Source organism: Microdochium trichocladiopsis (genome assembly GCF_020744255.1).
Source record: "Microdochium trichocladiopsis strain MPI-CAGE-CH-0230 chromosome Unknown B0I36scaffold_7, whole genome shotgun sequence".
Classification (NCBI taxonomy): Eukaryota; Fungi; Ascomycota; class Sordariomycetes; order Xylariales; family Microdochiaceae; genus Microdochium; species Microdochium trichocladiopsis.
In genome coordinates, this window is record NW_025763550.1 from 1,625,041 (window position 1) to 1,648,243 (window position 23,203).

A 23,203-nucleotide genomic window follows, 5' to 3' on the forward strand; every position below is an offset into this window, starting at 1 on the left:
CAGAACGTCAGCAGTCCCTGCAGACATCTTGAAGAAGCAACCCCCCAACAGACTACTGGGTTCTGTCTGCCCATCACCAGCCCGGCGCTTTCCCCTTCCAAGCCTATTCTATTCAGCTCCGTGCCCGTGTGAAGCCTCTGTTTTGGCATGAGGCTGCAGTCAATCAATCATGCCGGATCGACTTGATCTCCGCAAATGTTCGGGGGCCCACGTATCACATAGGACGTGTGGCCTAGGGGCAGCCTCAGCGTGCCTCCCGTGCGGTGCACCAGTCTAGCTGGGAAGCCACATGCGTCTGGTCAACAAGACCCTCGAATTGGCGAGACTACCGGGTCAATGCGAGACTTGCCACTTTCAAGATGTTTGATTTCGCAGTCGTCGGAATGGAGATCTACAGCGTCGTTAACAGGGTGCTTCTTCCGTAACAGAGCGTGTACTTTAATGGGCAAGGGTGGGACAAAGAGCTCATTTTCAGAGAGAAGATTAATAGACTCGACATGCGACAGCTTCAGGACCAGATCCGACAGCAGAGCTGGCTTCCTCCTGGTCCCTCGCCAGACTTCAGCCTAAGGATGACGATACTAAGGTTCTCATCATTTGCGAGCGTGCAGGAGTGCAAGGAAATAACTGAGTCTTACTTTGTAGAGGGACGCATATTAAGAGCGATAGTGGTACCGGAGTGCTTCACCGCAGAGTACTTTGCCAGATGCTCGTGCGGGAGGTTTCAGTCGTCGTATGAGATCTGCCGTCTTTTGGAAGCGAGTCCTAACTGCTTGGCGTGATCGTTTTCGCGCTCATCATAGTCGAGGCTGTCCATACCAGCGTCCACGACGTCCCAGGTTCTCTTGCGCAGGTCTACTTTGGGCTCTGGATGGAATTTTTTGTTCTTCTCCTTCTTGCGTTGGCGTGCGCGCTTCTTCTTCAGGCGCTTGGCCTCAGCCTCCGTCATCGACTGGGTACTGTTGTCGTCCTCACATTCGCCATCCTCGCTTCCAGATTGTGGTTCGGATGAGAGATCGACAATCGCCGCGCAAGTCCCGCTGGTAGCCACTCGGTGATCTTTCGGAACTGTTTCACTGAAGTCGCCATCGGTTTCGGCATCAGCATGGCGTGCAAGCTCGAGGAGTCTGGCAGATTCGTCTCGAAGCTTTGTGGCTTTGTCATCGGCACGTCGCAATGCCTCAAGCTCAGAGTGTCGGAAAATCTCAATTTGCTCATCAGTTAGGGTGCGTTTGACGCCATCAGGATAGTAGCCAAGGCCATCATCCTCGTACTCGTCATCCCATTCTAGATCATCCCCGAGATGCTGCACGTATTGCAGAGATTTGCTGTCGTGGAATTCTCGAGAGTGCTCCGCTGCCACAGAAGGGAGGAAGTCCACCGTGAAGTGGTTCAAGGCAGTAGGCGAAAAGTGTGCGTCGTGGAAAGCAGCGATCTCTGCCTGACCCAAGATTAGCTGCTGCCCAAAGTTTGCAATGATGGTACGCTTCTTCCACGAACCTGTGAGATGTGCGGTACTTTGAAGGCCATGATCCTGGGGACTCTCGCACGGTATCAGCCGTGTGCATCGAGCGCGCGACAGACGCCCTCCATTGAGGCAGAAGTGTCGGTGTGACTTTGTGTTGGAATGAAGTCTGAGTTGCAAAGGAGAGGTGTCGTAGGCAGAATCACGAATGATGGAGCTCCAAAGCGCGTCGCAAGTCGCCCCACTTTGCCTGCGGCGCCCAGGCCTCTTGACAAACTGAGTTCCTCTGGCATCTCCATGACCAGGGGAGATGTGACGCAAAATGGTCTACAGATTGGCCAGCTGCTTGCATAGCATGCCGTTTTTTATGAATGAAGGAGTGGTGTAAGTGGTGGTTGGACGATGTTGCAAGCAGTTCCGCCCTCGAGTAGGAGCCTGGCTGTAAGATTGAGAGTAGTCCGAAGCAGAGAATGAAACCTTCGGGACTTCGATCCTCTCCAGCCAAGCATATCAAGTACATAGCATGATCCGTATGAAGCGGCCGAAGCAGCCTTGAGAGCTTTGCAGAGAGCTACGCTCACGTCAAACTAAGAAGTGCAAGTGCGCTTTGGAAAGCCTTGACAACCTCGGACACTGCGGATGGCGAATCAACCTCAGCTCAGATCTGGATGTTGGTTATTCGGAGTAATGTACTCACAATGCTGCTTTTTTTGGGTGAGTGTCTGCTCCGAGAGCTGCACATGGCGGCTTCTCGTTTGCAGCCTAGACTGGCTGTTAGCTGGTCATGTTACTCGAAGGCCGTGATCCGCTTTGCCATACCTCTTGATAGCTCTCTCATCGTCGTGTGCAGACGAGGCAGCTGCCCAAGCAGCAAAGTACTATGCCAAGGTCAATCAGGCTTGCTCGCGAGGGAATGAGTGCACAACTTACCTCGACCAGCTGATTGAACTCATCGAGTATCTTCTTTTCTTTCCCATCTGCTTCTTCCAAGGCGTCCAGATATCGCTGCTCGAAATCGGCCCAGTCGAAGTCGGCCATTGACGGGCCTGGTGTGCCAGGACGGCCTTCCTTAGCACCATTGGTGACTAGACGCTGGAGTTGAGGTTGTTTCGGGTGGAAGTCAGCAGCTCCGTCAATCCTATTCCCGGGCGAATCCGCATGCATAGAGTGTTCGACGATCATGGATTGCTCTGGTCGTTCCACGGTACCGGAGCCGTGAGATCCGACGGGAGATCCAGACCTTGGAGTGGTAGACATGCTGGACCAAGGCGGTGATCACCAGCTTGCGAACCACGCGCGGGATTGGAACGAAGGTCTTTGCCGCAATCTTCAGGGTGATGAGTACTAGTGCTCCCGGGCTCGAGTGCAAGCCTGGGCGACGAGGGTTTGAAATATCTTCTAGCTGGCAGGTTAGTATGTTCATTCTATCGGAAGCAGGTGCCACTTTCTTTGCGTTGTGCAGGCACTTTGGCAGACCTTAGGAGCTCCAGAGCGTGGGCCAGCGCGGCAGTGGGTCCACACGCTGCCCGTTCAGTGGGCTGAACCCCTGAACCTCACAGTTGGCACGCTGGAGCCCGCATTGCAGTGGTCTCAAGTGCTGGGCGCACTGCCAGATGCTGTACTCCCCCAACATCCTCACAAAAGCCAGCGATCAGCACATGGGTACATCTGGTAACGCGTCCAGAGTCCACAAGGTGGTTGTGGAGTAACAGATACCTTAAGGAGGCAAGTGCTGGCCGCCTGCAGCCTACACGATAGGTACCGCACTGTTGGGCCCCTGGGGTGAATGCCCCCACAGATTGAATCATCTGATAAGCACCGCGACGTCACTGCCTGCCACGGGCCCCGATCACGGGATCCAGCGCCGCCTCGACCTCGTCAACTGCGCAAACCAGCATCTTCTACAGCGCATCTGACGCAGGCAGCAAAGCGATATGCCATCCTACCTGCAACGAGCTTCTACAACCCAGGCCGCGCAGCTGCCCTCGAAACCCGAGCAGCGCCAAAGAGCCAACGCAACACCCGCCATTGCACGACCATGAACTGCGACATCTGCCAGCGCGGCCATCACCCAGCCAAACTCCCCTTTCTCTGCGTGGTCGACGCGCGAAATGCCCTGTACCCCGGGCGTATCAGCCATGCGCAGGTTCTCATAGAATCCGAAACGCTCGAAAGCCGCATCAACAAACTGCTGTCCGATGGCGATGGCTCCTCGTCCGGCGCCCGTGCGGAAGCACAAGATCTTCGTATACATGTCGAGAACTGCGCATCCAAGGAGGCCATAGCACGCGAGAGGACCGAGCAAATCATCGCGTCCGCGGACAAGCTGCGCCAGGAGATCGATATGGCCAAGAAACAGATCCAAGAACGTCGGGCCAAGATTGCGCGGCAGAGGACCGATCTCGCTGCAGCAAGTAGCGGGGTCGACGCGCGGCGGAAGCGTGAACTGGAAGAGACCAAGAAAACGATCCGGATGACCAAATACAGCTGGGACCGAGAATATGAAGGACTGACACAGTATCGCGCGGCCCTCTGCCTCGAGGTTGCCAAGCTATATAGGCTCCAACGTGTCAAGCGTGGTGGTCCACTTCGGTACGACTACAGAATAGGAGGCATCGACATCGTGGATCTACACCAACTCAACAGTAAGTCATGGGGACGAAACCTCATTTTTTGCATGGCCCAGACTGACTTTGCGGCAGGCGCACAACCAGAGCTCATCTCGGCTTCCCTCGGCCACATCAGCCATCTGCTGTGGCTCACTTCTCATTATCTCGCCATTCGCCTACCTGCCGAGCTCACACTGCCACATAATGACTACCCCCGGCCAACCATATTCTCACTGGTGTCATCGTATCATCACGGTAATGTCGCCTTCCCGGGCTCATCCCCGCTCCCGCCAGACCCGCTAGACCGGCAGTTCCAGCATGTGCCACACCCGCGACCGCTATACATAGATCGACCGCTCGCGGCCTTGATGAAAGAGGATCCGTCAGCTTTCAACTCATTCATAGAGGCCGTATCCCTCTTAGCATACGATATAGTGTGGCTCTGCCGGACACAAGGGGTGCCGGTCGCCGACAGTCTCGAGGACTTTGCCAGCATTGGCAGGAACATGTACAACCTGCTCATCAACTCTTCGATGCACCGTGGCAGCCAGCAGCAACCTCTGAGCCCGCCCGACGCCAGCACCGGCGACAGCCCTGAGCAACAGCACGCGGATCTGGCCAAGACGGCACCGCGCATGGGCTTATACTCGCACGGCACGATGCACACCTCGCTCGCCACAGCGGCAGGCAACAAGCTCACCAGGTCCTTCGCCATGGTGAACCCCATCAAGCTCGCGGACCAGCTGAAGGCCAAGCTCGCGCATGAAATGTACCCCACGGCCGAGTGGGAGCTCGTGCAGAACGACGGCTTTGTCCCAGAAGGCCTCGAGGACGCAGTCATGGTTGGCGGAACCCCGCCGACCTCTACTCACCTGGGCTCCGGCGGCGAGTCGGGGGGCGCTCGGTACGGCCTCGAGAGCTTCATGAGCGTGCAAAATACTGGCGCAGGAGCATCCGTAGCCCCACCGCGGGAAAAGAGTCACGGGTGGACAAAGATCAGGGCCAGGACTCCTGGGTAGCTTCTCAGCATCAGGGTGCATCTCAATGTCGACCTGGGGGGCAAAACCATACGAGACTTCAGAGACAATACAAAGACAATACAGAATGCGTAGTGAAAAGCCTGGGTCAAGTCTTTGACCTGTCTAGGAGAAGCTAGCATGCAGTGGAGTGGACAAAAACAGTGAATTAAATCATGCTCAATTTCTCACTAGTAAAATGCTTCAGAGCAGCTCCGCGGTCCCAGCCACGCACTGGAAGGCAGAAAGGGAAAGCGTCGTTCAGATGTCCATTATAAGGTGGTTTCATCGCTAAGCGTTGTTTATTGCGCAGTAGGAATGTCTTCTGTGTGCTGCCCGATCCCGAGTGCGCCTTCCATCACCACCAGAAACTCCTAACAAAGCAATGCTCAACCATCAAGCCCCCGATACCCCCGAGAGCTGAAACCCAAAACATTTCACATCCATCATAACCTCGTCAAGGCCGGCAGGACTGCCTCAGTCTCTGTAACCATGTGCATCTCTCTTTTGTGCCATCTGCTGTACTCACTTGCGTCCACGCGCAAGCAGACGCTGATGGAGGTCGACCACAACATTACTCCACGACCCGACCTGATCCGCCGTCTTTTGGGACAGCAGGTTGGTGCCCAGGTTTGTCGACAGATAATCAGAAACCTTGTCCACCTTGAAGTGCTCGCCGTAGACGACACGTGCCGTAGGGGTAATGGTGACGTCGAGTCCGTCCGCAGTGCCTCTGCCGCGAAGGTCCAAGGATATCTCGACCTTGGTCTGGAGCGGCGCAATGAGCAAGACGGTTCGGACCAGCACAGACGAATCGGATGTGCGGCTGATGGTCGTCGGGAACGTCGAGTTCAGTATGCGCAAATTATGCGACACCTCGATGGCCTTGTCCCACGACCGACTAATGATCGGCAAGAGTTCGCTCATGCGGGTACGTCCCTGCACAGCAGAACGCACATAGTCCCTAATGCACTGCAAGAAGAACTCTCTGTCTGGTGTCGAAGGGATGGGGCACAGCTCTCGGTTTGCAGCGATGTACCAAAGATCCACCTGCGCGGCGGGCTGGCGCCCTTCAAGCGCTGACATGTCGAACACGAGCTCGACTTCCTTGAGATATGTCATTGACACCGTGCTGCCGGCAATTCCAGTAATGGTCCAGCCATAGGCCCGCTCAAGGTTGTCAACCTCGGCTGCACTCACAAGTCAGCACATGTCTAAGATTCGAAATGCTTCAAGAAGTATGCCCTTACCTTTCAAGACGCTGACCTCGCTGGACGTCCAGCCTCTGCACTCTTCCCGAATCTTCTCGGATTGCTCAATGTCGGCAATGCACTGCGTCCTCTGCTGCGTGCAGTCAGAGATGGACGCTTCGGTCTCCGCCAGCTGTAGCCTGAGGGTTTCGATTTTGGCAGTCTTGGCGGCTACGTCCTCGTCAAGGCCTTCAAGCTCGTCACGGGCAGCTTGCAGGTCCTCCGGATCACCGTCTGCGAGCTCATCTGCGGCGACACGCAGGTTTCGATGCTCGCTTTCGAGTGTCTCAAGCTGCTTCTGGAGACCAGGCAAGACAGAGTCAAGAAGCTTCTGCTCCTTATTTAGCAGTTTCTCATCATTGTCCATCCCTTCACCAATTCGGATCAAACCCTCCTTTAAGCCCTCCTGCAGCTGGCTGCGCCACTCATACCACATCGCTTTGCTCAAGAGGCGGGCATGAGTTTTGACGTTCTTGAACTGGTTGTCCATGATGATCTTGAAGTCAGGCGTGGCGTTCATATACTCCTGGAACAGAGGCGGGTTTTCCTCGAGCGTTTCGGTCTCGATCTCGCGGATAATCCTACGACCCTCTGAGATGTACTTCTTGAGCTCGCGGCACGACTGCTTGGGAGTTAGCTCGCTGAAACTTCAGTCAGATTATGGCCAAACTTACGTGTTGGTACAGCTCCAGCATTGGGACGGTACAAGCACCAGCCACCACTCGCCTCTCTAGGGAGACGTCATCTTTGTTGGGGACGAAACTGTCGCGAGTCGTCCGAGGACCTTGTGTAGGCCGGCTTTTGGTTGTCGTCAGTTCTATGAACCGAATACTTGTCATGTTGAGGAAGTCCTGCAAATGGATGCGCGACCCGTCGTCGTTATCTTGGTCCTCCTCATCTTCCATGCGAATAGTGTGCTCAAAACTCAGCGTGCCAGTCGGTAGATCTGATTCGACAAAATTCAAGTACTTCCGAGACTTTGGGGACGTCGTGATGGGGACTTTCTTCTTGGGCGAGAAAGTCATGGTTGAATTGACAGAGTTCGACCACGTCTCAGCTTTTGTTGGCGGCGCGTTGAGTCGGATGTTCTTTACCGGACTGCCCTGGTGATTCTTTAGTCGTTTGACGCCATCCATCGGCTCGAAATCTTCGTCGTCGTCCTCATCGTCATCAAGCTCCAGAGGTCTCTTGCCAAGAAGACCTGCTGCACTGCCAACCGCGAGACTTTTGCGGCCATTGAGGGGGTTCTTCTTCGGCGTCATGCTTGCGATCATGTCTCTCAGTGTTGCGGTGTTATTGTCCTCGTCCGTAGGGCCTGTCTCTTGAAGTTCTCTGTCAAACTCCTCAGCCATGAGCTGAGGGTCGGCAAACGAGACACCACGCTGAGCGCCTATGCTTTCTCTAGGCACGAAGGTCTCGGCAGCCTGACCGAGCGACTCACGTCGCTCAAACATGGCAACTACTTTCGGAGATCCCAGACCAGCCCGGTCAGCACCGAGTCCAGAAAGCCTCCTTTGCTGTGGCGTCAGAACAATCAGGGGAGACATGATACGAGAGGCTGAGGTGGGCTTCTGGGCTGACAACGGCCGACCTGGCTTGGTGATGGATGTAGGCGTCCGCCTCGGAGATCCACTCATGAATCGACTTGTATTCAAAGGCTGGCTGGGTGTTTTCCGTGGCGATGCAGTTTTCGAAGGCGTATTCGCTTGAGCTGGTTTTTGAGGTGATCGCTTTATAGGGCTGGTGGGGTGATCTCGGAAAGGGGACGATTTGAAAGGGCTGGATGACGGTGGCGCGCGCAGACTTTGTCCAAATGCACGAGAGTTGAGGGCAGTACGGCCCGGTGATTTGGTCGTCGTGGCATTGGGGGGGTTGACCGCCTCCGATAACCGTCGTTTCGCAGAGGAGCTGATGTCTGGCGTTGCCACGTCGGCCTCGTTGACTTCCTGCTCCATGATATGCTTTGCCTGACTCCTTGAGCGTGCCGGCGACGGCTCGGATATGATTCCGCCAACAGCCATGGTCATATCCATATCGGCCGTCGCTTCGTCAAGAAGTTCGTCTTCGTCGTTGTCGTTAGGCAGAATGCGGCCGAGATCAGTTGTCATGTCCATCGTCATGTCCATCGTAGCGTCTTCCTGATTTGCAGTGCTTATTCGACGCCTTCCAGGTAATGATTTCCGCTTTCCAGGCAACACTTTCCCGAGCACGGTTGTGAGCTCCATGGACATTTCTTCGTTATCGTCGAATTCGAGAAGGTCTCCCTCGGAGAGGCGAGGCTGGTGCTTGATGCCGCCGACTGCCATGGTGAGCTCCATTGTTGCATCATCATTCTCCTCGCTCATGGGCGAGCCAGGCTCTGGCGCCTGGCCGTGAGAGCGAAGCGAGCCTGCTCCAGACACGATGCCCCCGAGAGCTCTGGTCACGTCCATGGACATCTCTTCATCCAGATAACTCTCATCTGCTGCGTCGTCGTCTTTGTCGATAATACCACCAATAGGACGGGTGAGCTCCATTTCGGAGCCGAGATCCATAGTCGCGTCGACATTGCCCAGAGTGTCTTCATTGTTCCGTAAAGCGCCATTCGCCGCAGGATTCGCGGCCGACGTGGAAGGTTTGGGTTGGGGCTTTTTCACCCACCCGAAAGACGGGATGATCTCCTCGTCCTCGTCGAGAGTCTGTGTCACAGCCCGGTTTGTCGCAAGTCGCAGCGCTCCCTCCAAGGTGTCGGTCGATCCTGTCGTGAGATCCGAGTGCCTGGACATAGCAGATGCCAATGAAGCGACAGTTGTACCAGTCACCTCATCGACATCCAGATCGACAGAAACACCATCTGCATCAGAGTCGCTCCCTGAATCGGAGTCGACATCGTCTGCCTCAATGACGCCTTCGGTAGCCTCTGAATCCGAACTATAGACTGTCGAAGCCATCGTGTCCTCGTCATTGTGCGTATAGGTAAGAGGTCCTGCCCCAGAACTCCTCCGGCTCTTCTTGTGCATATCGCGCTGGTCGTCTGGTGATCCCGGTACTACATCCTCGGTCTGATCGGGCGGTGTTGAGGGAAGCTCTTCGTCCTCATTTTGGCCCTGCGAGCGCTGCCCAGAAGACGAGGCTCTGCGATTTGAGTTGCTCGAAGCGGTGGTGTCTTGCATGTACTCGATTTCGTGGAAGGTGTGAAGGGTAGCTTCGGCCGCGAAAGATACTCGTCGATTCGCGAGAGACTTCCGCCGTGCTTCTCGGCGATCCTTGATTTCCTTCTCCTTCTCCAAAGCTTTCTCGCGCTCTTCTCGTTCTCGCGCGGCTGCTTGTTGTTCTTCCTCGGTCCTTAGAGCGACCTTGGTTCCGGAGGTGCTGGCAGCATCATTATGGTTCTTGTCGGCTCCTTTTCCGCGCGGCTTATGAGGTGGTATCTCGGGCAGTACTGGGATGGTGGGTTTCAATATCGACCGTGGCGGTGGTTTTGAAGGTGCAGCTAGCGACTGGATGCAGCTCGTCAGCAACCAACTACAGCCATGATCACGAGTACACCGAATGCGCGCAGCACACTTACGACGCGACGATTGCCAGCAGCGGATTTGAGCCCGTCCAGGCCGCCGGGACCGATACTCTTGCTGCGCAGCTTCTTGCGACCGGCGTTGGCTGCCAGAGAGCTTGCCATGTCGACGGTGATGTTCTCCTTCTCGATTCGCTTGCGGACGGGCGAGTGGCCCGTGGATTTGCGCGGGCGTCTAGTGGCGGGCAATGTTGTCTCAGCTCGTCCTGCCATTGCGGGCGATCATGCGCGGTTCTCCTCGCGCTGTGGACGGAGCGGTATCATACAAAAATTGTTGGTGGATGCTACTTCATCACCTGGGGGTGTTGCGGTGGCACGCGATGCACATGCAAATGGTGGGGAGTCCCCAAAGTCGCGTTAAAGGGCTTCCGCCAGGGGTACCGCGGCCTGACCTGGCGTCATGTTTACATTGGTTGTCAATTCTAGGGACAAGGGCCAAAGTAAACAACCGCCGGGGCGGGCCAGGAGTGGGGCGGCCACTTGCACCATAGTCAAAGATCAAGTCAGGCAGCACAGGACCACTTACAGTTGTGAATGTGTGGGCGGCTTGGCTCTGGAGCTTCAGCCTGCAGCACGGGAAGCCTTCCGTTCGCAGGCATGCCATGGCGCTGCATGCTCGGGGTGGGCGATTGATTGCACGAGGAGGCCGAGACGAGCACAATGATTGACTACGGTCAGAGAATTAAGAGGGCGTATTGCTGACTTCGGCCCGTGAATGTGCTGTAGCAAACCCATCGAGTGCACCAGGTCTTGTCTCATCCGAGAATGGATGTGAATCAGATCATCGTCCTTCCACGACCTGACTGGCGAAGAAGCCATTACAGACCAAGACGAGAGAGATGGAGGGCAAGATGCCTGACCGCCATGCAGGGGTTCTGCGACTTTGCTGACCCCGATTGTGCGGATTCCCTCGATACTGCGGATCGTGCCACCGTTTCTCCTCAGACACCACCCACGTCTGCTCTTCGATGCGGGAAGCGCCAAAGCGCAGAAGTGGCCAGATCTTAAGGCTGTGCTCTCTGAGTGGAGTACTCGCGCACAGGAACACATCACGATAGCCTTCGGGGTCTTGAGGCACAAGGCACTGGAATACTGGGTTCAAATGCCACAATACAAGGACCACGCTGTCCCTCTTCTCAGCAATGGCTGGCTATCACGATCCGAGGCTCGCCATGGCGTCAAATACCGCGCTAAACACGGCGAGGCTGCGAGAATTGAGACAGCAACAGGGGTCTCGATGACTGCAATCCGACTGCTCCTTGCGAAGTACAGCGACACCGACATCTTCAACTGCGACGAGACAGGCTTACTCTGGAAGCTCATTCCAGATCGTAGTCCTTCGTCAAGAGCCTCAGCCAGCCACGAAAAAGATAAGGCACGCATCACAGCTCTCTTCTGCTGTAATGCGACAGGTACAGAGCGTTTGCAGCCGTGGTTTGTAGGCACAGCAAAGAGACCACGCGCGTTCGCTGCTGCTGGCGTCAATATTGATAACATGAACGCGGTTTGGCGGTCAAATAAGCAGGCCTGGATGACGTCAGTCATCTTCAAAGAATGGCTCCGTTGGTTCGACAATAAGATGATGAACAGGAACGTCGTTCTATTGCTCGACAACCTCTCCGCCCACGAGGCAGCCGTCAAGACTATTATGTCAAGTACCAACCCCCTTACGAACGTCCTCATCGTGTGGCTCCCTCCAAACGCAACTGCGATCACGCAACCTCTCGGTCAAGGGATTATTAGGGCGTGGAAGGTATTCTGGCGATGTCAATGGGTCCGATTTATGGTCTCCGAGTACGATGCTACAAGGCAGCCAGCCGAGACCATGAACGTGCTTCTCGCTGTGCGATGGGGTATCCAAGCTTGGGAGCTCGATGTCTCATCGCAGACCATCGTGAAGTGCTTCAATAAGGCCCTCAAGGAGCCAGAGATTGATAGCAGTCTATCTATCGAGACATCTGAAGCCATGTACGAGATCGCTGCCAATTTCCGGCGCCTTCAAGAGCAACAGCATATCCGGGAGATTACGACAGTCGCCAACTTCTTAAACCCCGAAGACGAGGAGGTCGTCGACGTACTCGAAGATCTCGACCAGATCCTCGCGGAGTTCAACGACGGTAGTGACGAAGATGGCGATGAAGCTGAGGTGATACAGGAGCCAAGAATCACTCCGACAGAGGCATTGGATGCACTCCGTCGCCTCCGTCTCTATCAAGAGCAAAGGGGTGGTGATACTAGCCTCATTTCTGCCCTCAATAGGCAAGAGAGGATCCTGACGGCAAGTGCAGTCGCAGAGCTTTTACAGGCAGACAGCCAAATGGACCTTCAGTAGAATTTAGTCAGGAATAGACACTGACTCAATACTGCCCGTGCTTCAATTGTGCGGATTCTAAAGGCTGTCTCCGTCTTGCAGCCGGTGGACGGTCTTTTGCGGACACAAGTGTGGAGTCAGACCCATGACTAGCGGGGACCAGGGTCGGCCACGCCGCTGCCACAAGCCCGCTGTGGCTGGTGCGTGCACTGGCCATGAGGCGCAGGCCCCCAAGTCCCATGCGGCCTGCACGAGGAAGCGACTGCCCACAAAGAAATCCAAAATTCTGGGCCGGGCAAAATTGACCTTGGGTAGGGAAATTTGCAAGGCGGGCCTCGACCTTTACACCCAACCACACAATCCCGCACGACAACCACCGACAACCACCCCCGTTGCGATTCACGACAACCGACAAATCGCAAAAATGGCTACCGAGTTGACCGTCCAGTCCGAGCGTGCTTTCCTCAAGCAGCCGCACATTGGTCTCAAGCCCAAGACCAAGGTCAAGGCCGCCAAGCCTGGCCGCAAGGGCACCCGTTTCTACAAGGACGTTGGTCTCGGCTTCAGAACCCCCAAGGCCGCCATCGATGGCTCCTACATCGGTACGTGACGCTGCATGCGCGCTGGAAACATCAGATTCGCTGGGCAGGGAGGAAGAAGGAAATGGAGGAACCAGGAGGACGGCATCAAAATCGGCAATCTGTACAAGCAGCAGAGCAAGGCGCATGGCTGTCCCACAACCACAACCACGACACCAATAACACCACGAAATCGCATCGACGTTGGACACGACATGGGGTCATTTTGAGATTCGGATTGCGATTGGGATATTTTGGCCGCTGCGGGCCGAAATGCTGTCTCGGGGAATTGCTAGCTGACCTTTGTTTTTCTCATCCACAGACAAAAAGTGCCCCTTCACCGGCCTTGTCTCCATCCGTGGCCGTATCCTGACCGGCACCGTCGTTTCCACCAAGATGCACCGCACCATCATCATCCGCCGCGAGTACCTCCACTTCATCCCCAAGTACGCCCGTTACGAGAAGCGCCACAAGAACCTCGCGGCGCACGTCTCGCCCGCTTTCCGTGTCCAGGAGGGTGACCAGGTTACCGTCGGCCAGTGCCGGCCTCTCAGCAAGACTGTATGTGCCCCCGCGACAACCAAACTCAGATCACCAGGGCCACCGTCATGTCCCTCTCAACCTTTTCTTATGACATACTGACATGATCTACCGCAGGTCCGTTTCAACGTTCTCCGTGTGCTTCCCAGAACCGGCAAGGGCGTTAAGAAGTTCAGCAAGTTTTAAATTTGGGGATATTTCTCGGGCATCACTGGCGTTGTCGTTCCATGAGGATTCTTCACCATTAGCAGATTCGGAACGGGTGGTTCATAGGGTTCTGCTTCGACAAAAAAATCAATGTCGTGCCGGTAGAATTGAAAAATAAAAGGAATACCAAGCAACTTACTTTACGAGTTTCGATTCTTCGACCAGGTCACGATGCCACGATTCACGGAAGGGGGGGTCCCTCCACTGGCGAGGGACGGCTTTGGCACAAACATATGGCGTCTGCCCACACGCAACACCGAGATATACGCAACGCCTTAGGATGAAGTGGAAGTGGCCAACAGCGCGCAGGCTAGTTGCTAAGCTGGGTTATGCGCCGGGCGATCTTGAATTCGCCGACCCGGTGTTCGCGGACTGTAATTGATGAAATGACACCGAATTATCCTACAGAAATAACGCGTCCTTCCTTTGTCTTGTGATTGCTGGCATGTTCTGCAGCAGTTTGCGCGGTATCACATGCATCATAGTGACTGCATTGACGCGCCCACTTAGCTTCAGCTCCTGGGCTCGCATCCAGTAACGGATTGCCCTCGAGTTGGTGAAGGACCCCGAAATTTGGACACAACATGAAGTTGAAAGAGCGTCAATCAGTATCCGGGGTAGTGATCTGCTGCAACCTTGTGGTCGGCTCATAGTCAACATCGTTGAGCAGTATCCATCCACGTACAGTAGGTATTGCAGATACGGGACCTCGGGAGGGGGGGAGCTCTCAAAAGTGGTAGATGTGGGGCACCCAGGATTTATTTTCGTGAGCATCGCGGGCAGTGCTTCCCTTTGATAGGACGTCAGTTTGCGACTCTACCAACCGACCACCCTCAAGCTCTCGCAGCAATAGAACGACGCAACAGGACAGGAGAAAGTTCTGAAGTCGTCCCGGAGCACCTTGACTGCGATAAAGACCCACGAGCGGCGCCATGGGCTGGTGGGACAGCCTCTGGTCATCTTCGAGGAGCGACGACCCGCTAGGCAAGCTCGACCCGAAGCTGCGAGAATACCTCGAGAAGGAGTCGCCAGTGAAGTACGGCGCGGCGAACACGACCACGAAAAGAAACCCCACGCCGGCCGAGATCGAGGCGACGAGACAAGCATTCATCGAGGCCGACAAGAACGAGCCGGCAGTACCCGCAGAGAGCCTGTACCAGGATGGCCGCTATGCGCACCTCTGGAAGTCGTACAAGCCGCTGGCGCAGATAGAGAACGAGACCAAGAGCGACCACGAGAAGCTCATGGACGTGCTCGAGGGGTTCAAGGACCGCAAGGAGCAGATTGGCAGGGCGGCCCTCGAGAACTGCGCGCTGGAGCAGTCGGACTGGCGGTCGTGCATGTCCAACCCCAGCGTCACGGAGCGCCTGACGCTCTGCCGGACACAGGTCAAGAAGTTTGAGAAGTGCTATACACAGCAGACGGTAGGAAAAGACCATGACCTGACGTCTCTCAAAAAGAGCGGCTCGGAACGATCTAGGGGGAAGGCGGCATTGCTAATACCTGTCTGTTCTGCAGAGATTACTGAAAGCGCTCGGCTACCTGTCGACGGCAGATCGCTCGCCACAGGTCGAGGAAGAGATTCAGATGCACGCAGACGCGCTTTACCAGAAGATGCAGGCGCAAGAGGCCGAGATCGATGCCGCCAAGGCCGAGGGCCGACCGCTACCGACCTTTGAGCCCTTGATACCGAAGCAGGCAGTCCGCAGCATCGGCCCGGAGCGCCAGCTGACCCCCGATCAGCAGGCGGATCTCCGCGCAAGGCTGCTCAAGGTACCCGAGGAGGAGCGGGCAGCCGAGGAGGCTGCCATCAGAGCCGAGTTCCGATCCAAGGCTGAGATATCGGCCAGAGTGCACGGGCTCTGGGAGCAGCAAGAGAAGGAGCGCATTGCGCGTAAAGCCAAGGGCGAGGAGACCGTCTGGGACAAGGTGACTGGCGTGTTCAAGTCTGGTGAAAACGCCGCATCATCAAATGACAACAGTGCTGAGAAGAAGTGATGTTGTTCACTACCTGGACTTTGGGGAAAAGTACTACTGCCCATCACTCGCGCGGGACACTTCAGTATACCATGTGCCGGTGTTTGTTGGCAAATAAAAGGGCTGGGAACATTGCCCAGCGTGGTCCTGCTGTATAATGGCTTGTAACACTTTTTGTATCATGACATATAGATAATGAGGAACGACACTGCCCATCAGCCGTGGCATGATGTATATATTGCCAAGCCCCGGTGTCTACTGATGTGAATCGACATGAGTGGAGAAAAGCACAGACATGAGAGGGAACGATCTCCTGCAAGGGCTGCTTAACCGCAACATTTCGCAGACGGCAGTGCTTAAGCCCTGCTCTAACACTCTGTTGGTAGCACCACGGACGCGGACCATGAATGCGACAAAAGGGAAGTGCCTCACCGATACAACAGCAGAAGCAAGGGGAAGGCAGAAAAGAGTTTGTCCTACATGGACAAAAATGATCGATGCAGGGATCGAACCTGCGATCCTTCGCGATCTTTTCTCATCCGAGGAGGAGGTTTGTAAAGCGAATGCCTTAACCACTGGGCCAATCGACCGTTTTCATTGGGTATGATTGCAGCGGGGCTTAACAGTACACATGTGCCGTGCCTGTTGACCACAGCAGGCGGGGCTGTCAACAGCTTCAGCTGGATACAGCTTCTGCTCAGATCCAGCTTGACGGGTAACAACATCAACCACAAAATGAATAGCACACCGACAGCTAGATCGCTTCTGCAGAGCGGTTTCGCCTGGTGCGAGACGGTCAGCCTGTAAGTTCACAAGACCAATTGGCGTCCCTGTGCAATCTCACAAGTGATTAAGGGCAAGAACAATGGATTAACATGACTTCTTTCTTCAAGGCAGAATGCTCGAGCACCATTGCATGCCCTGGGGGCGGCAGCAGCAACAGCACGATACAGCACAAACACTATCCAGTCTTCAGCTTCGAGCTACCCAGCAACCCCGAGGCAACAACGATTACCGACGCACCACAGCTGCAACGCAGCATCAAGAGACCGCAATGCCACCACGAGCCGCTGGATTCACAGCACACCTGCGCTCTCGAAGAAGTCGCGAGACAAGAACAACAGCCAGGTCGAGGAAACCAAGGGTGGCAGGGGTGGCAAGAACAAGCACGCCGCGCAAAGTTCGTCGTCCTCGTTAGGAGGTGCTGGAGAAGAGGACGACTCCAAAAGCGGAGGAGGAGGTGGCGGCGGCGGCGGCCCGGCAGCCAACCCGGAAGATCCCTTGAACTTTGACGACGTCAAGGCGCGCTACGCAAAGCAGTCAGAGCACTTCATCGAGAAGCTCAAGAAGTTCCGCGCGGGCGGGCGGTTCAACCCAGACAGCATCGCCTCGCTGCCCGTGACGACGGACAAGGCGACGGGGGAGTCGTACCCGCTGCGCGAGCTGGGCCAGGTTGTCCCTAAAGGCGGACGGACGATCAGTATCATCCTGCACGAGGCTGCGTACGTGAAGCCCGTGATGTCGGCCATCCAGTCGAGCGCGGACTTCAACCAGCAGCCCCAGCGGGATCCGGACAACGAGCTCGAGCTGATTCTCAAGATTGAGGCTGAGAAGCCGGACGAGGTGGCCAAGCGCATCAAGGCCCTGTGCCATGACTGGCGTGGCAAGGTCAAGCTCATTCGCCAAAAGAGGGACAAGCAGCACACCGCGTGGCGCAAGGATGGTCTGATGCTGGCTGATGCTAAGAAGCAAGCGGACAAGGAGCTTGAGAAAGTCATCAAGACCTTGAACGCCGAGATTGATGCCAAGGAGAAGGAAACTCTCAAGCTCGCCCAGGTAGCTTGAGGCGGGATGACCTCGGCACGATGAGCTATGTGTATTATATCAATGTGATTTTACCCTGGTCCACAGGCGATTTAGCACCATGCCAGGGCATAATGATATGTCTGAAACCCGGAAATGTAGCTCCAAACAGCTGTCAATTACGTGGTGTGCATCTCGCGAGGCATGAAAATGATGAACGTGTGCCTCTTTTTGCTTGTATATGTACATTACACGGGTGGTTGTTGTTACAGCGCTCTACATGTGCCCGGGCAACCAGAGACAAGACAGTACCTTCAATCTTGTCCCAGTGTGGCCAGCATATTTTGCTTCATGCTCCACGACTTTCTATAAGCACAGCCGTGCCTAGGTCCAGCCAATCCTTGATGCATTTACGTGCAAGCCATGGCTCCTCACGCCTTGGCCTTTTTCGCATCCCCACCGGCCTGCTTCGCCTTTCCAGCAGCAGCCTGTTGTGGCAGCAAACTCTTGATTTTGTCATGAATCGTACGGCCCGGCTGCCCAAAGATGCGCGTGTCCTTCTTGGCGTAATTCTGCACCAAGTTGAGCGTGTCGCCCAGCTTGACAGCCTGCGGCGCATCGTACTTGCCCTGCAGCGCGGCCTCGAGAACCGCCTGCTTCGTCTCGGCGTTGGCGGCCTTGTACTCGACGCCCTCGGCCGTGGTGAACTCCTGCGTCCACACGCGGCTCTCTACGCTCGGGAACAGCACGCCGTGGCCCTTTGTCGACCTGGCCAGCGCCTCTTCTGGGAGCACGTGGTTCTCGTCGTTGTAGGGCTGTCCGCCGCTGAGCATGCGTGCCTGGGTCACCGCCGTCGCAGCGTATCCAAAGGGAGAAGACGTCGTGGCAACCGCTGGCGCGTAGCCGTGCAGCGAGTCGAGGGTGAACGTCGGGTCGTACACCTTGCCCGTGCCGACCTCGAGCCGTGACACGTACGCGGCCTCCTCGTCCGTCACGAACAGAGGATCGAGCCTCCGTGTGTCCTGCCTCTCTCCATCGGCGCCGTCTCTGCCCTCGCCACGGTCTCCGCGACGTGCTGCTCCGCGACGGCCGCGCCCGCCCCTGCCGCCTCGACCACCGTCTCTCCTGGGTCCGCCGCGCCCGCCCCGGCTCATCCCTCCACGGCCTCGTCCTCCACCGCCGCCGCCGCCGCTGCCCGCGACATTCAAGCCCATGCCCAACGGCGATGGCCTCCGGGTGTAGTCTGCGCCAGGACGTTCCGTCACGCCGCTCGGCCCCGGCGGGTTTCTCGGCCCCGCGAACGCACCGCCCCTCCCGCGACCGCGGCCGCGCAGGCTTGTGACGCGAATGATGTTCTGGCCGCCGGGTCCTCCAGGCGCTGCTGCTGACGGGTTCTGCAGATTTCGCACGCTCTGCTCGGCCTTGTAGATGAGGTTGTCGACGGCGGAGCTGGCTCTCTGGCGGTTGTTTGTGGGTGCCAATGGCGACGAGGCGGGTTTGTTGTTGCTGTTGCTGCTGCTGCTGTTGCTGCTACTTCTGCTGCTGCTGCCATTGTCGTCGCTGGGATTCGCGGCTGCGAGGCGCTGGGCGACCGAGAAGCTGCGCAGGGACGCCGAGATGCCTTCCGCGACTCGGGCGAGGTCTGGCCTCGTCCGCGTGAACGCGGTCTGGAGCGGGTTCCGGATCATGGCGAAGAGCGACGATTCGGAAGTGACCGCGTGTTGCGTCCAAAAAAAAAAAAGAGACTGTCGTTGCTCGTGAGGTCGTCGAGAAACTTGTCCCCCTCCTCGTTTCTTTGGGGGATTTGGGCTGGACATGGGGTTTAGAATCTGCCCTGGTGGAGCCCCGGGGGTCGGTGGTGGTCGTCTGCGTGCATGCATCAAATGCGACTTGTGCATTATGCGGGGGGCCGCTCTTCAGTGTCCCCTCGAGCAGGATCAAGGAGAGAGGCCAGGTACCGCACACTGCACATACTTGCCGTTTGCCTTGAACGAGATCGAAGTCAATTTTATTAATTTTCTGGATGGAGTTGTCAGACTAGTATTGACAGGTATGCCCAGTTCTTTATATATGCCCCAGGATTCAGATTAACTCGAGATGAAACTACCTAAGTATACAATTAAAATTCAAGTCAAATGCATTAAGTTACTTTTTCCATTAATGAACATCTAGACTAAACTCCGAATTTTAGTATCTACTTTTCTTCAAACATGCAATCCGCTCAGCTCTGCAGAGGCTTGCCCATTCCACCGAATGTAATGGTCTTGAGGTTCTGATATTCCTCGATTCCATACTTGGAACCCTCCCGCCCGAAACCGGACTGCTTGACACCACCGAAGGGCGAGGCTGGGTCCGAGATGAGGCCGGTGTTGACACCAACCATGCCAACTTCGAGAGCCTCAGCCACCCGGTAAATACGCTCAAGATCACGGGAGAAGAAATATCCGGCAAGGCCGACCTCGGCATCGTTGGCGAGGTCAACAACTTCCTGCTCGGTCGAGAAGGGGAACAGGCCAGCAACTGGGCCAAATGTCTCCTCGCTGGCAATGCGCATCTCCTTGGTCATGCCGGTGATGACGGTGGGCTGGAAGAAGTTGGCACCCAGGTCGGGCAGCTTCTGTCCACCCACGGTCACTTTGGCACCCTTGCTTTCGGCATCGCGAACGTGCTCCTCCACCTTGCCGACAGCGCGGCTGTGCACCAGGGGTCCGTGGGTGACTCCTTCGTCGAAACCATGGCCGACCTTGAATCCCTTCACCTTCTCGGCAAACTTGGCCGCGAACTCATCGTAGACGCCCTTCTGCACGTAGATGCGGTTGGCGCATACACAGGTCTGCCCGGAAGACCGGAACTTCGAAGCGATTGCGCCGGCCACGGCAGCCTCGACATCAGCATCATCAAAGACGATGAACGGCGCGTTGCCACCCAGCTCCATCGAGAGGACCTTGAGCGTCGACGACGACTGCTCCATAAGGAGCTTGCCAACTCCAGTTGACCCAGTGAAGGAAACCTTGCGGATCTCAGGGTGCGTGGTGAGGATCTTGCCAATCTCAGGGGTGTTTTCCAAGCATGTCACCACGTTGTAGACACCCTTGGGGATTCCAGCACGGTGAGCAAGCTCAGCCATTGCCAGAGCAGAGAAGGGGGTCTCACCAGGCGCCTTGACAATTGTGGTACATCCAGCCGCCAGAGCAGGACCAACCTTGCGAGTGATCATTGCAGCTGGGAAGTTCCAAGGGGTGATGAGACCACAGACACCAACGGGCTGGCGGATCGTGGAGACGCGGTTGCCCGGAACAGCTACCGGGATGGTGTCACCGTAGCTGCGGGGGGCTTCCTCACTGAACCACTCAAAAAAGTTGGCGGCATAAGTCACCTCGCCCTTGGCATCCGTGAAAGGCTTGCCGTTCTCCCACGTTATGATCTTGGCGAGGTCGTCGGCATTCTCTACCATGAGATCATACCACTTGCGGAGCAACTTGGAACGCTCGCGTCCTGTGGTGGTCTTAAATGACTTGAACGCAGCAGTGGCCGCGCTGATTGCCTTCTCGGTATCGGCAGAATCGAACTCGGGGACTGTGCCGATGAGCTTGCCCGTGGAAGGGTCGTGGACCTCAAAGGTCTTGCCCGAGGCAGCCTTTACCCACTCGCCGTTGACATAGCCGACATCCGTCTTGAGCAGGCTGGGGTCGTTGAGCTATCCAACACAAGGAAAGAAGTATTAGCAAGAGGGTACCCGGGCGGGAGGTCGTGCCGACGAGGAACCACGGCTTGAGTAGCAACAACACACCTTGGGAGCCATCGTGGAAGCTCTGCGACTGTATACAGCGGGCAAAACAGATCGCTGGAATTGGGACTTGACTGGAGGTGACCTGAGGGTGCAGAGGGCGCTTCTCTGGATACTACGGACGAGAGACATTGTTTGAGGAAGAAAGGGTGGTGGGGGAAGAGTCGATACTAAGTCTCGCGAGAAGGGGTGGATGGGGCTCCGATTGCGCAGTCGGCGAGCTGTCCCGGTTGCGGTTCCTTATCTACGGAACGACGGCCGATGCTAGCGGCTGTGATCGGGGCACGGGGAGTCAGGCGGCGCAGGTGTAGTCAAGCCCTCAACTGTGTGTGTACGGGCTGCGTGGTGGGACAGGGGGGAATTTGTGTCACGGGAGGGAGTGTAAGGCAACTTGACGTGACCACGAGGTGGGAGCTTGGAGAAGTTGGAGTCGCTGCGCTTATATGACGTTGGCATTTGGCAATCCCGAGTTTGGGGAGAGGGGCACTGTACCTAGGCCCCCCAACCCGAGTGCTCCAGAGTCCTTGGCTTCCCGAGACTTCAAGGGGCACAATCTCAATTCTCATCCTCCGATAGCGGGCGGAGTGTCATAGATGCAATTTGATACATGCACATTGACTGACTGTAAAGATTTCTCAATTTTTACTCCTGGCTGGCTGCCAGCATGCAACAACAACAGTTGCATGTCCCGTGGTGCTGCAGGCAGGAGCGAACTGCGGGGAAGATTTCCTAGAGGGGAAGGTACAGCCCGGCCCTGGGCGCCTCTCTCTGCCCTACCAACCAACGTACCCGACCTACTGTACTAGCCATCTCCACGCAAGCTTCATCGCGCTTCTTCTCGAGCTTCTTCCCCACATTCAGGGCATCCTCAACTCCAGAGGGTTGCATGCGGTGGGCATGCCAGACGTGACCACTTGCTCTCGACACCAGCCGACCGCCGGCGGCTTGCCATCAGGTCGCTGCTGACCAAGCACCTCAGAGCAAAACCTGCTGAGGGTCTCTGGCAATACCTGCCCAATACGGACCTCAGTTTCTTCATTGAGGCATGTCATTGGCTCCAGCTCGTAAAGTGGCGTTGAATTCATGACTGTCATAGTGCTTGCCGTACGTTCAGGCCCGGCCCTTGTTTCCTCAGAGGCTGCTTTCTCCCACAGTCCTTTATCCAACGACAGCCTCCTACGTCCAACTAGCCTGCGAAATGTCAGCTACAAGATGAGCCAATTCCTCCGGTTTGCTGAGAAAAGGGCTGTGGCCCGTGTCGATCCTGTGCGACATCATCTCAGGTATAGCTGCTATCAGCATTTCCTGGACATCAACCGTCATCGCACGATCCTTCTCACAGATGATAAAGGTCTTGGGTGTGGCGACGTCCGCTGCCGAAAATGGGATCCCGTGCTCGACAGCGCTCTGTGACTGAGGGACTAGCTCGCCTAGCGCCCACCTGATTTGTGCATGGGACAGATCATTGTATAGAACTTCCGCGGCCTTTTCATTGACGAATGTCGATCGATCCTAGAACCTCAAGGTCAGCGAGGTAAAAAAATCATCAGAGAAGGATCACAATCGCGTGTGCCCAGCAAGGAAAACAATGACTTGAGGTACCTTGGAAACGCTACCGACCTCGCCAAACTCCATCCAGTCTGGGAAGCAGCCGCCCACGGCTTGAAGGAGGCTCAGATTGCGAGCCGGTAATGCGAAGGCGGACAGGTAAATGGCATGGCAGAAGCCACCTGGAAGCCCTGCAGCCGCCCTCTCTAGTCTCGTCAAGCCTTCGGTTGCAGCTGATGCAGGTATGCCCCCGTACGAGTGTCCAAGCAGGACTACCTGTTGATTTCTGTCGAAAAGTTGCTGCGCAGCCTCTCGGACGCACATAACATCATCGCGCCAGCTCTTGCCGAGCCGGTCTTTTCCTATTGACGGCAAAGCTGGGCAGACCGCTTCGAACCCAAGCTTCTCCAGCTGGCGGGTCAGGAACTCGTAATGACATGGTCTGTGCCACGACCCGTGTACAATAAGCACGGCAGGCTTTCTGTCCACTGTCATATCTGCTCTGAGGACGAAGGTTCAAGTATAGTCAATTGATGCTTTGCATGAAGCCAATGAACAA

At 56.1% G+C, this 23,203-nt stretch overlaps 9 protein-coding genes and 1 non-coding gene across 10 annotated transcripts; 4 read left to right on the top strand and 6 right to left on the bottom strand.

The window, feature by feature from the left end:
- Nucleotides 1-684: 684 nt before the first annotated feature.
- On the bottom strand, nt 685-1,786 carry B0I36DRAFT_141849 (uncharacterized protein). Its single transcript, XM_046148384.1, has 2 exons — nt 1,501-1,786; nt 685-1,441 (listed from the first exon to the last, which is right to left on the bottom strand). Exons 1-2 carry the CDS (start codon nt 1,528-1,530, stop codon nt 725-727), a joined length of 747 nt encoding a protein of 248 aa, XP_046010476.1. The 5' UTR covers nt 1,531-1,786; the 3' UTR covers nt 685-724.
- Nucleotides 1,787-3,503: 1,717 nt separating this feature from the next.
- On the top strand, nt 3,504-5,093 carry B0I36DRAFT_364850 (UV radiation resistance protein and autophagy-related subunit 14-domain-containing protein; the record flags this gene model as incomplete). Its single annotated transcript, XM_046159044.1, has 2 exons — nt 3,504-4,110; nt 4,168-5,093. 2 exons carry the CDS (start codon nt 3,504-3,506, stop codon nt 5,091-5,093), a joined length of 1,533 nt encoding a protein of 510 aa, XP_046010477.1.
- A 522-nt stretch (nt 5,094-5,615) lies between these two features.
- B0I36DRAFT_364851 (uncharacterized protein) lies at nt 5,616-10,106 on the bottom strand (the record flags this gene model as incomplete). The annotated part of the gene is made up of 4 exons (XM_046159045.1): nt 5,616-6,280; nt 6,341-6,962; nt 7,015-9,819; nt 9,891-10,106. The coding sequence occupies 4 exons, from the start codon at nt 10,104-10,106 to the stop codon at nt 5,616-5,618; spliced, it is 4,308 nt and encodes a 1,435-aa protein (XP_046010478.1).
- Nucleotides 10,107-12,518: 2,412 nt separating this feature from the next.
- B0I36DRAFT_327628 (ribosomal protein S17-domain-containing protein) lies at nt 12,519-13,968 on the top strand. The gene is made up of 3 exons (XM_046154495.1): nt 12,519-12,806; nt 13,105-13,343; nt 13,440-13,968. The coding sequence occupies exons 1-3, from the start codon at nt 12,629-12,631 to the stop codon at nt 13,506-13,508; spliced, it is 486 nt and encodes a 161-aa protein (XP_046010479.1). The 5' UTR covers nt 12,519-12,628; the 3' UTR covers nt 13,509-13,968.
- A 357-nt stretch (nt 13,969-14,325) lies between these two features.
- Nucleotides 14,326-15,807, top strand: B0I36DRAFT_327631 (uncharacterized protein). Its single transcript, XM_046154496.1, has 2 exons — nt 14,326-14,953; nt 15,048-15,807. Exons 1-2 carry the CDS (start codon nt 14,462-14,464, stop codon nt 15,525-15,527), a joined length of 972 nt encoding a protein of 323 aa, XP_046010480.1. The 5' UTR covers nt 14,326-14,461; the 3' UTR covers nt 15,528-15,807.
- A 190-nt stretch (nt 15,808-15,997) lies between these two features.
- On the bottom strand, nt 15,998-16,096 carry B0I36DRAFT_t123. Its single transcript has one exon. It is a non-coding gene; the product is annotated as a tRNA-Val (tRNA).
- Nucleotides 16,097-16,241: 145 nt separating this feature from the next.
- Nucleotides 16,242-17,351, top strand: B0I36DRAFT_364855 (ribosome recycling factor domain-containing protein; the record flags this gene model as incomplete). The annotated part of the gene is made up of 2 exons (XM_046159046.1): nt 16,242-16,309; nt 16,400-17,351. 2 exons carry the CDS (start codon nt 16,242-16,244, stop codon nt 17,349-17,351), a joined length of 1,020 nt encoding a protein of 339 aa, XP_046010481.1.
- Nucleotides 17,352-17,711: 360 nt separating this feature from the next.
- On the bottom strand, nt 17,712-19,103 carry B0I36DRAFT_141904 (uncharacterized protein). The gene has a single exon (XM_046148385.1). The coding sequence runs from the start codon at nt 18,995-18,997 to the stop codon at nt 17,741-17,743; it is 1,257 nt and encodes a 418-aa protein (XP_046010482.1). The 5' UTR covers nt 18,998-19,103; the 3' UTR covers nt 17,712-17,740.
- A 179-nt stretch (nt 19,104-19,282) lies between these two features.
- B0I36DRAFT_327636 (Aldehyde/histidinol dehydrogenase) lies at nt 19,283-21,709 on the bottom strand. Its single transcript, XM_046154497.1, has 2 exons — nt 21,100-21,709; nt 19,283-21,006 (listed from the first exon to the last, which is right to left on the bottom strand). Exons 1-2 carry the CDS (start codon nt 21,226-21,228, stop codon nt 19,531-19,533), a joined length of 1,605 nt encoding a protein of 534 aa, XP_046010483.1. The 5' UTR covers nt 21,229-21,709; the 3' UTR covers nt 19,283-19,530.
- A 432-nt stretch (nt 21,710-22,141) lies between these two features.
- On the bottom strand, nt 22,142-23,139 carry B0I36DRAFT_423496 (Alpha/beta hydrolase fold-1; the record flags this gene model as incomplete). Its single annotated transcript, XM_046162255.1, has 2 exons — nt 22,142-22,608; nt 22,699-23,139. 2 exons carry the CDS (start codon nt 23,137-23,139, stop codon nt 22,273-22,275), a joined length of 777 nt encoding a protein of 258 aa, XP_046010484.1. The 3' UTR covers nt 22,142-22,272.
- Between the last annotated feature and the right edge of the window lie 64 nt (nt 23,140-23,203).

Bases quoted from the DNA above. Each gene is read 5' to 3' on its own strand.
- B0I36DRAFT_141849 (XM_046148384.1), bottom strand. From the start codon at position 1,530: ATGGCCTTCAAAGTACCGCACATCTCACAG. The intron at 1,442-1,500 runs GTTCGTGGAAGA...ATCTTGGGTCAG, and splicing joins AAGTACCGCACATCTCACAG to GCAGAGATCGCTGCTTTCCA.
- B0I36DRAFT_327628 (XM_046154495.1), top strand. From the start codon at position 12,629: ATGGCTACCGAGTTGACCGTCCAGTCCGAGCGTGCTTTCCTCAAGCAG. The intron at 12,807-13,104 runs GTACGTGACGCT...TCTCATCCACAG, and splicing joins CATCGATGGCTCCTACATCG to ACAAAAAGTGCCCCTTCACC. The intron at 13,344-13,439 runs GTATGTGCCCCC...GATCTACCGCAG, and splicing joins GCCGGCCTCTCAGCAAGACT to GTCCGTTTCAACGTTCTCCG.
- B0I36DRAFT_327631 (XM_046154496.1), top strand. From the start codon at position 14,462: ATGGGCTGGTGGGACAGCCTCTGGTCATCTTCGAGGAGCGACGACCCG. The intron at 14,954-15,047 runs GTAGGAAAAGAC...TCTGTTCTGCAG, and splicing joins AGTGCTATACACAGCAGACG to AGATTACTGAAAGCGCTCGG.
- B0I36DRAFT_141904 (XM_046148385.1), bottom strand. From the start codon at position 18,997: ATGATCCGGAACCCGCTCCAGACCGCGTTCACGCGGACGAGGCCAGAC.
- B0I36DRAFT_327636 (XM_046154497.1), bottom strand. From the start codon at position 21,228: ATGTCTCTCGTCCGTAGTATCCAGAGAAGCGCCCTCTGCACCCTCAGG. The intron at 21,007-21,099 runs GTGTGTTGTTGC...TGTGTTGGATAG, and splicing joins CTTCCACGATGGCTCCCAAG to CTCAACGACCCCAGCCTGCT.